General features: G+C 41.5%; 1 protein-coding gene across 1 annotated transcript; it reads left to right on the top strand.

The window, feature by feature from the left end:
* Positions 1–448: 448 nt before the first annotated feature.
* c23h1orf87 (chromosome 23 C1orf87 homolog) lies at positions 449–4,211 on the top strand (the record flags this gene model as incomplete). The annotated part of the gene is made up of 8 exons (XM_080860271.1): positions 449–553; positions 1,517–1,656; positions 1,837–1,999; positions 2,176–2,310; positions 2,614–2,862; positions 2,954–3,019; positions 3,104–3,257; positions 4,051–4,211. The coding sequence occupies 8 exons, from the start codon at positions 449–451 to the stop codon at positions 4,209–4,211; spliced, it is 1,173 nt and encodes a 390-aa protein (XP_080716397.1).
* Positions 4,212–11,241: the final 7,030 nt, after the last annotated feature.

The raw sequence follows: 11,241 nt of genomic DNA on the forward strand, positions 1-11,241 counted from the left end.
TCTGCTGCTGTCAACACCTGGGTCTACTTTGTGGGCACACGGATATACTTCAAGGTTAAACTTATTAAGAGATTGAGTATGAGGTCATTTTCAGGTAATTAACACAATTAAGCTTTTTTTATTATCTTGGCTTAGGCCTTTATCATTCGGTGCTTCCTTATCAAGAAACAGACTTTTAATTAAAATCCTTATTCAATTAATGGGGTTACAGTAGCACAAGCCAAGTTTGGCTTTGTGGCCTCAGCAGCTTAACACATTGCTGTATTATTATGCAATATAACAAAACTGAGATTAAATAGACAAGTAGGCTACTAATGATTATATTGTCATACGATCAAAAAGTAGACATCCAACCAGTCGTGAAATAGTTACATACTAAAATGAAAATCTTGACTTTTATAGAATAATAACAGTTTAGTGTTTGTACTCCGCTAATTTAAATTGCCAAATGTACAGCCTTCTGTCTTCACACAGAACCACCAAGAGCTGGAGTCGTGAAATCCCTTTCGTGGAGTTGCATAGCCATCTACTGGCTGTCATTGTCACGTGCAAGGTGAACTTCTTCGCGCTGTTTGCCATTGCCTTTCTTTGCAGTTGTTGAAGTTAATTAAATCAGTTGGGCTTTTAATTTGTCTCGTTAAAATAAATGAAAACATAGGTTTGTAGCCTATAATGAAAATGTGTTGTCAGTGATTAGATTCACATCTGGACGTAGGACGAAGGAAGGTACTAAATCATTTCAGCCATTACAATAGCCCTTGAAACACGTTGTGTGGGTCAGGTTACCATGGCGCGACATACACTCTGCGGAGACTTGACTGCGTGTTAATAGGCTCACTTCGTCTCTTGCCAAGACGAACACATAGGCTACACACAGAAAGAGCCTACTGTGTTTGACGTAGGAGTTACCTTAGAAGAGGGTCGTTTACTCTAACCGGCAGAGGACCAGTTGTTCTCGTAAGTAACAACCTTCCCTCTGTATCACGCGTGTTCGAACTAATTAAATCTTCTTTCCTTTTAATATTAGTAGCCTACATTCGTTGACTATGCTATGGGTGTTTGAAGACATTTTCTATTTTTGGTGAGGGGATTTGGATCAACAAGGATGGATTACCGAACTGGCCTACCGGGCCCAGGGGCCCAGGAGCTGTGTGTGTGTGTGTGTTTTGAAGTTGCAGTTATGTATCTCTTATTTGTGGTTGATAGAGGTGCATTTTGTTAATTTGCTGTTGGCTTTAATTGAGTCTGCATTGTGTTAGAAAATGTGTATGTGCGCTCTTAATCCTGTTGAGGCACAGGTGAATTTAGTTGTTGTGCTGTTGAAAACACGCAATATTTGCAGGTGCGCGCGTTTGGGGGGGGGGGGGGCTTTTACATGCCCAGGCCCAGGGGCCCATGGCTTCATAATCCGTCCATGAATATCAACTGTAGGCCTATGTCTCCCTAGCATGCAGCGTTAGCGTGTCTCTGCTTGCCCTTGGTTGTAAATCTGCCCTAGCTTTTTGTTTTCCAACAGCTCCATCCCTCCGGGATACTCCTCGTCCTCTGGATCATGGCATCCAAATACACCCCGGAGACAAACGCCATGCCTCATCTGGTCGTTAAAATCGTTGGCAGTAAACAGGTCAAGTATTTTGTTGAAGGAGGACCAAATAAGTGAGTTTACACAAAGCAAGGTGACCACATTCATTTGAAACTTTTTTTTCTCTCCTAAAAATGGAAGGAATGGTGGGCAGGGGAGGGGAGGGCACCGCCTCTGCTAAGAGCAATAAGTACTAACTCAGTGGATGTATACTATAAATGTAGATGATACTTAGTGCTAATTTTTACAATTAGGGAGAAGGTGTTAAATGAAGGAGAGGCAGAGGATGTCCACACATCCTTGGGCAGTATCCCTGAAGATGTGTCTGTACACACCAGCAAAATAACACCATCAGAGAGTCCTTGTCTTCGCGAAGCATTGAACGAGTACACAAGAATTCACAAGGAGTTGCAACAGGTACGGTTCTATATGCACAGAGGTTAAGTCATTCCTGTCTGCTTTGCTATGCGATAAGGTAATTCATTAAACAAATACATTGTAAGAACGAAGGGTCCGGAAGGACAAGTATTGTTTATTGCTATGTTTACAGACCTGAGATATTTTCATTGATACAGACTTATTATACTTCACAGATTCGTGAGAGGCAGTGTGTGACAGCACCTTGTGGTGATCGCTCTCTGTCTTACATTCATCTGAAGAAAAACCTTTCAGCTGTGACCGACCTCCGCAGAGCAGCACAACAACAGTCTCTTGTGGGTGGGCGAGAGGTACAAAATGACTCTCGCTATTCAGAGAAGCCCGACGTTGTGTGTGTGTGAGTGTGTGTGTGTGTGTGTGTGTGTGTGTGTTTAGGAGAGAGTGTGCGTGTGTGCATGAGAGAGTGTGTGTGTGTGTGTGTGTTTAGGAGAGAGTGTGTGTGTGGGTGTGTGGGTGTGTGGGTGTGTGTGAGAAAGAGAGTTAGTGTGTGTGTGTTTTAATGGTGCGGCTAAATAAATGTGCTGTATTTGGGGATCATTAGGGACCGGCAAGAGGAGGCTGGGTTTGAAGTTTAATGAGTCTGTTGTTTGTAGAAAGGTGAGCTGAAGGATGAGGAGCCTGAGGAGAGGGTGGTGCAGGCCGTCAGGGAGGAACTGCAGGGCTGGGGAGTCTCCCCTCTGAAGAACATTGAGCGTGACGTGCTGGAGCTGGATCCCTCCCTCACAGGGACCATCCATCAATCTCCTCTCACCTACGTGTTCTTGAGAAATGAGGTTCCTTTGAAGTTGCCAACTTTAGGTCATTTGTTCCACACGTTCTCCGAAGAGACGTGTCCAGATGAGGTATTTATACAGAGAAGTTTTGCAGTGTGCCGTTTATGCTCTTCTCATTTCTGATGTAATCGATTATAAAGGTGTCTTTGATGTTTTGAAGGTGCAGTACAGAGAACTGCTACACTTTCTTCGTGATGTTGCAGAAGATGATCAAAAGGAGATGAAGGTACGAACCCTATCACAATCGGTCTGACATCTTCATCTGTTGCTATAGACCTTCTTATATACTTTACCCACGTACCTCATGCAGACACATGAAAGCAGTCAGTCTGGAACCAGGCCGTCTGTGTCAGCACACAGCAACCTGAGCAGCCCACCCACAAAAGACAGGACAAATGAGAGCTGGGTGGAAAGGTTTCAGAAGATGGAGAGAGCCTTGGACCTGTGTGATACCAAAAACACCGGTAATGTCAATTTCCAAACAGGGGATTAGATTTCTCTGTTTGTCAGCAACTGGTTATACACCCCATGTATATTTGAATTTCTTCACCATCTCATATATTTTCAGGTTTTGGGAGTTAGGATGGACAAGATAAGATATGGCTGTCATTCATGTTAGACAGCTAAAAGAGAGCATTAGAGAGAGCATCTTCATAGAGAGCAGCCATATCATTAGATCAGGAATGTTCTAATGCAGAATGTTGGATATTCTACACCAAACTGGGATTGTCAAATATCATGTGGATTTGAGTGAGGTCCCTTTTTTATGTTAATCTTTGAAATAACATCTTAGACAGCTAGATATTTAAAAAAAACATTGAGAGAGAGAGAGAGAGAGAGAGAGAGAGAAAGAAAGAAAGAAAGAAAGAAAGAAAGAGAGAGAGAGGGAGAGAGAGAGAGCACTACAAAGTGTTTCATTTGACAAATGAAAACACATTTCAAAACACCATGTGACATTGAACTGAAATGTTGTAGTTTAGTGTAAAACATATATAGTCTGTAGTACACCTACATTTTAGGTATACTGCTACTGCTACAAATCTTTAGGTATACTGCTACTGCTACAGATCTTTAGGTATACTGCTACTGCTACAGATCTTTAGGTATACTGCTACTGCTACAGATCTACAGAATGAACCAAGACCATTTCTGCATCACTGGTCTGCTTAGCAACATTCTGTCCTTCATGCGGCCCTGAGCCTTTTCACAGTGGAGAGGTTCAGAGATGCAGTTGTCTTGCTGTGCCTGCTGTTCCAGGGCTTCTTGACAAGGACAAAGCCAGACGTCTGATTCAAAACTACAACGTCATCCTCGACCTCAACTTGAGCCCCCTGAAGATAGCTGAAGCGACTCATAGCATTCACTCGGAGGGCAGGATCCACTTGGCCTCAGCTTTGCGGTGCCTCAAGGGGTTATGAAAAGGAGGGCTCAAACGCTAGACATCTGGGCTCTTAAAATAGACATGGCAGTTGAGGTAGAGTGTGAGACAAAAGTGCTGGATATTTTCACAAAGTTTTTAATTCAGAATGCCACAAGACTTGATGCACGTAGGGTAATTGGTCATTTCACGAGTACCCTAACTTCACTGTTTTGTTTTGTTAAATTGAGACTTTGCAGAGTGCAGCGAGCTAGAACATTTTAAATATGCAATCCTAACAGGTGTATTACAGCACACACAGACATACAACAAAGGTTCATGTCATCAACCACGTTCCATTGTGGAGCTGCTCATCCATCTTCCTAGCCTCCTGTTTCAAGATCGATCTGGCCAGCGTTATTTCCTCTAGGAGCAGTGGGTCACCAGCCGGGTACTTCTTAGACACTGAATCCCTGTCAGGTCAAAGGGCAACAAGGGGTACAGTGAGGGCACGTTTGCAGTGGATGAAAAAAAAAGACTTTAAAATGTAAACTGTAAACTGCTATGTATTGCTCTTTCCACAAATAAATCACCCTTAGTTACTACTCTAAAAAGAAAAAGTGTGCAAAGTGTTTTTTTCCCCTTCTGTTTACTAATGAGAGCTCTTACCTGAGTCGTTTTGTCAGGTCCTCACTATTCTTAATTAAGAACTTGATGTAGTTTTGATATCCAAAGTATTTCATTCTGCTATCATAGTAACGCTCCGTTAACTTCTTTTCATCATACGGTTTCTTCTCTTGCTCGAGAATGTCCTGCTCCTTTCTGTGTCACACATGACAGAAATATATAATAAAAAACAATCCATAGGTTGTTCCTCCATAGTATGGAAATGATTACCAGATCCATTCTGGGGCTTCTCACGCTTTCATTTTTAATTCTGAGTTGATAATGCAATAAGAATCAACAAGAAAACTGAAAGTGTGAAAAGTCTGTCTGACTCATTGACTTACCTTATCTTTTCGGCGTAGTGCAGACCTATGGCTTTTCCCATGTCTTGCTCCAAGGCATACTCAACGTCCCACACAAATGAGCTGAACTTCGACATCCAGGGAATACAGCGCTGTTTTATATTTGTAAATGTTTGATAAAGACCTGTTTGGGCCAGACTGTACGTACAGCCTAGCACCAACATACCAATTCCAATAGGACCGTATGTTAACTGTAAAACTGAATAAAGACCCTCAAGAAAATCCTCCGAAACATTGGGAAGCACATCTATGGAGAGGCCCAATATAATAAAAGGGCAAGTGAAAGAAAATATCAACAGTAAAGCTAGTAGCAATGGTGGATCCCTGAATAGCCTTAACAGAGATCTCTTGATCCGTTGAGTCTGCATGGATGACTTCCTCAGTTAAATTTAAGTGTTTGTGTGTGTACTGTTTGCACACACAAGGATATCCTCCCAGAAATGCCCCTTAATCAATGCAAGAGCTGAGAACGTGTGAGTGGCAGTTGTAATTTAAACAGTGCATCATTGCCTTTGTTTTGATTAAACAATATTCTAGAATTCATTCAAGTGTAGAACACTCCATCAGGGTGAACTTAAGCAATTCATTCCATTGTAGCCTTTAGAAAATGAAAAAAAGGACTGGGTTCTGGTTTCAGTGAAGTGGATATCATTTCTATGAGGCAGCCATTTTTACATTTGGTTCTAAATTGAAGTGACTCTCTTGAGAAATACCAACATATTTTGTCTGGAACATCTAACAAAATATGAAAGCAGGCCTGACATAGACCCTTCCTAGTCTCTTCATAAAGCTGTTTCTAACCAATTACCTGGTTTTTGGACAATCTACACCCTACAAGGAATGTTGAGGGACATCTTCAAAGACAGATATAGCCTACTGAAGATTCAGCTCACTGGTGTGAGGAGCATCAAGATGGATACAATGAAGGATCTTTTCCAGCCAGTGCCGATGCTAGCCTATTCAGAAGTTGACTCAAATCTGTTCTGTGATCAGATACAGGTCTCATTTTGCAATTGGCAGACAGCACATCTAAGACTTTGATAGCAGTCCTGAAAATGAGACATGAACGTGTAAAGGGGAGGCCTGTTGGCTGAACTGACATGAATGTAGTGTGCTCATCTCCTTTATGACATCTCAGCGTGGGTCATCAGGGATACATGAGGAGTAGTGAACCCCAATGCTTCTCAAGCACAATAATTCTCAGGATTTTCTTAAGAATTTACAGAAACCATACAAATGGGCTTACAAATCCAAGTTCAAGAATAAACTAAGCACATCAGTGAACACTGAATGAGGTCTCTGACAAAGCCGAGCAAATGGGAGTCGAGCGCTTAAAATTTCATCACAAGCATGCTGCTGTCTCCCTCTGGTGGTTGAGGTGAAGTGGTTACAGTCATCAGGTCTGACGGACGTGGAAAATAAATGCAGTGAAAGTGCTTCCAGTACTAGAAGAAATGGCAGATGACATAAATTAACATTAGATTTGATGTAGAATTATTTTGAATACTGGTACTCATGTTCAAACCCTCTGTGCTGTGAATGTTTAAGAACATACAACTTCTTTACGTGTTTGACGTTGGGAGATTACTCATGTTTAGTCCTTTTTATGCTTATGTTATATTTTTATGCTTATGTTATATATGCAGTGTGATTAGAGACACTATAGCTGCACAGTTAGAAGTATTGTGAAAGTTGTGTCTGGCAAGTTATTGTATTCGATACGTAAGCATATTCGTTTTTTGTTGTTGGAAGAATATGGGACAGAGCTGTATTGGGAAAATTGCCCTTCACATTTTCTGTGGATTGCCTAAGACACACACACACACACACACACACACACACACACACACACTCACACACACACATACCTATATACCTATACATATATATTGTACATAATATACATACCTAATACATACATTACTGAATACTTGATCATTTCTGGGGCGCTTAGATGGGGCTTGCAATGTTAAAATTCTACTCAAACTTTAGTGAATTGATGGATAGAAACCGTAAATGTGTGTCAGCTTTAAACAACACAGAACTACCACCAGATACACCTCTGCAGGTTTTAAGGCACGCATTCGTATCCCAGAAACTAACAGGCACCATCTTGTGCACTGAGCCAACAGGGGTGTGAGGGGGCCTTCAAGAAGCGGGCAGCCCGGGGGATATAATTGGATAATCTGTGCCTGTGAAAAACACATTATTAGCACTGGTTTCCCTGGGAGATAGCAAACAAACCGCTGCCAGGATAGACAACACTATCATGGCAGGCAGCTAGGGTCACCAGGGGCTAAATGGGCTTGGGGTGTTTAGCCTCTCCAAAGGCCTGTAGAGGATCTGCTGGCTGGCTGCTCCCCTGTAGCTGAGCCAGAGACATGTCAGATGGAGTTGAACTCTTTTGCAGCAGCAGTCCCCTCTGGATTGGTGAAGAGAAAATTCAGCCAGGTACCCAACAAATGCTCCAAATAAGGCAATTTTGTGCTCGCTGCCTCAGTGGGGCCTACCCAGTGTGTAAAACAGCAGGGGAGACTGTGACCAAACAGAGGACATAGTTGCAGAGAGAGCATGAGGACATAATAGCGGTCTTGAATTGTGTTTGATGGACACTACTGTTTTTTTTTGTGATGTGGTGGTTGTGATGTTAGTGACTGGAATGAAGGCCTACTATCTGAAGGTCATTCGATTTCTCTAGTGTTTTTATCAATTGCTACTGTCTGATTTATTTGTAAATAAGTAGATTTGGGCTTAGGCATTTATTATTTTTCGTCATTCAGCATCATGCCCTAGGGGAGACTAGTGTGCAATAGTGCATTGTGAGAATACCGTATTGGGAGACACATTTAATTGTCATCAGGTTATCCTTTTATGCCTATGTGCCTATTCCGCTCTTCCACACCTAGAGCATCCAGACAGCGGCCAAGAAGAGGAAGAGGATGAGGGAGAGAGAAAGAGAGCATAAAATTCTCAGCTGAAGTGCGTGCCAAGTGTAAGTGGTTGAGTGGTATTGGCAAAAAGGCAGGGAAAGATTTAGGCATTTTCCCTAATGCTATAAGAGGTTATTGATATTTTGATTTTTGCAGTGGAGGTCTGTGTGCTGACACAGCAGCTCTCTGGCAGGCGTTTATGGCTGAGAGACGTGGATCTGCCTCACTATGCCTGCCTGCCTGCCTGCTAGGAGCTGAGGCTCTGTAGTGCATGAAGAAAGACAAGCATTCAGTATTACAGAGATAGAATGATTGTCCTAAATGTTACTCCTAAAGCCTCATTGCCATTGTACGGAGTTTCTAAATAAGGATCACCCATGAATCCCCATTGGCTGGAATCACCATTTATCTCAGCTCAGCGTTGAGGGGAAGAAAGGTGTTTGTTTTCCCCTAAATTTTCCCTATATTTTAACTGAACGAAATTACTATGTTTACCTGACTGTTTTTCATGAATGGGGTGTTTTTTCCATATTGACGCCACAGGGGGGCAGTATTTCACCAGCAAAACAAGAACCTCAAACCAGTGCCTCAATCCAAGAAGAAGGAAAAAAATTCAAAAATACATTTGTTTGGAGAACTATGAATAACTTCAAAAATAAAAACTGTAGTGATAAAGTAATAATAATTAAAAAAGAACTGACAGGTGACATTTTGAAATCAAAGTGCATGTAACAGTCAGAGTGTGTCCTATGATTTATGCGACGAAATGTAAACAAGTCATTTATTTTTAAGTAGAAGAGTGTTGTCCTCAGATAATAGATTAACACTTGCATTTCAGAGAATGTTCAAATGACATTTCACAAAATTGCTCTGATGTACAAACTTAACTCAGTTTGTACATCATTTAAAAAAGGCATTGTCCTTTTATACAGGCAATTTGGGCGGCTGAAATACCCTTCATATTGTCAGACACAATTGAAAATGAAAGAAAGCCAGACTCAACATGGCTCTCTTACCCCATCCCCCACCCTTGCCCCCATCACACACCTACACATTGAGGCAGTACATATACAGTACTCACCTGCCAGTTGTTCTTAGCCTCTTACTGTTTGCTAATGTCTTATTTCATCATGCTGTCTTCTATCATCCCACCCTCAATAACGAGCTAAACAGACCACATTTTAAAACTCATAGAAATAGTGTATATTACACTAGTGTCTGTCTCCCTTTTGTATGGGAGCATGTGTGTCTACACAGGGCTCTGAGCCTTTTGTGAAGTCACATTTTCTCCCTCCAGTGATTCGGTGTTCTGTAACTTAAATAAAAAAAAGTATACAATAGTTTTATAGCCTTTATGCACGTATTTCACCTGCCATAAATGAAATGAGGTATTTGGTTAAATTTGAAGATTTTTGGGATTACCTTTGCACTAAATTAGAGGAGAGTCCTTGTGAGACTCCTGACACAACTCTTTGTTCCAATGACTGATTTATCCAGTAGTATTTGATGTTATAAATGCACAAGCACACATTTATGTGTTTTAATAGAGTTGCGTACTCTTATAATAAATGTGTATGCAACTATGCACATACATGAATACATTAATATGCAACATTACCAGAGGTTGCCTTGGCCTGGCAAAATATAATTCTTATGTTAAATGCAGAAAGGCTTCGCTTTTATTCAGCCATCCGTAATGGTTTTAAAATTAGTTGATTTTTTTCAACACCATGCTTTTTCGAGGGTGCTCAATACATTTACTTATTTACATGTTTAATGTCTTTATGATACAAATATTAAATATGATTTCTGCATATTATATCTGCTTAATTGCATTCACTTACTTTCATGTGATTTTTTTTTGTGTGCACTGTAGCATTAAGAACAATTCTCCTGTAACATATAGATCGATTCTGCATTTTCAAATGAATCCATTAATCCAACAAAATAACCAATATGCCATATTAGCAACATCGTATTGTTATTATATGACTAAGAATTTTAAATGTAAAGATATTGAATAAGGTTGTAGGATGAAGTAAAATTCAGGAAGCGATATGACTGGGAGGAAAGGTGGGAAGGGACAGAGAAGTGGAGGATGACAGCAACAGAGGAGTGAGGTGTGAGGAGAGACGGAGAGAGAGAGAGAGAGAGTGAGCTGAGGTGAAAAACAGTGAGGTCTGATACGTTTAGAATAGACCAGTAAGCGTGTGGGGTAGACCATGGAGAGTGTTTTTGGTATGCTTTCTGTGATGTGACATGATGTAGTGATGTGCAGCGTGGGATGGTCAGTTAAGAAGACAGTCACTTCAGGTGACTTTATAGGACCTTCTACTGGGTCCTGGGAAGCTGATAGGCCAGCTTGTCATCTTACCTGTCATGTGATTGGGTGAAAAAGAAAGAGATGAACATACTGAGTGGAAATGAAGAAATACATACCTGTATGGATTTTGAGAATTTAGGAGAGGAATCCGAGACCTAATTCAGTTAAAGCTTTTGTTTTGCCTTCACACCCCTTGCTGTCGGATCTGTGCCATATTAAGACCCTAACAGGTTCATTAAAAAGCTTGAGGCAAATACACCAAATTGAGAAAAAAAAAGAATTCCGGTCATGTTTTTATAGAACCTCACTGGTTGCACAAAATAGGGCAATACACTCTGAGAAGTATCTGAGAGACGTACCTTTGCATCGCAACACAACTTTGTGTTCGCGTTGAAAAGCAACGCTAAAAGAAATGAAAGCGGCGGTCCTCATTTGATCCATTATTGATTGCCTTCATGTGAGCCAGACAGACATGGGGAGGAGAGGCCCGTGGTGACTAACAAGCGTGCCTCGCGCGATGACAGCTTTGTGACCGCAGGTTGAGGAGATGCTCGCAAGCACCTCCACCTTCTTCCCATTGATCTCCTCCCTCCCTCTCTCTCCCCCATCCCCATCCCACCACCACCTTCTCTTTTAATGAGTGTCAAGACTCTGTTCTTACAGGAGATGGAGAGGCAAAATCAGAACAACAAAACAACGAGGAGGCAGAAAAAAAGAGCACAAAAGAACAAGTCTTTTTGATAAAGTGCTTAGCGAGCGTTTCTGCTGAGTTATGCAGACAGGAGGAGGAGAGCGCTGATGGGAGGCTCA

Source organism: Sprattus sprattus (genome assembly GCF_963457725.1).
Source record: "Sprattus sprattus genome assembly, chromosome: 2".
Taxonomy (NCBI): domain Eukaryota; kingdom Metazoa; phylum Chordata; class Actinopteri; order Clupeiformes; family Clupeidae; genus Sprattus; species Sprattus sprattus.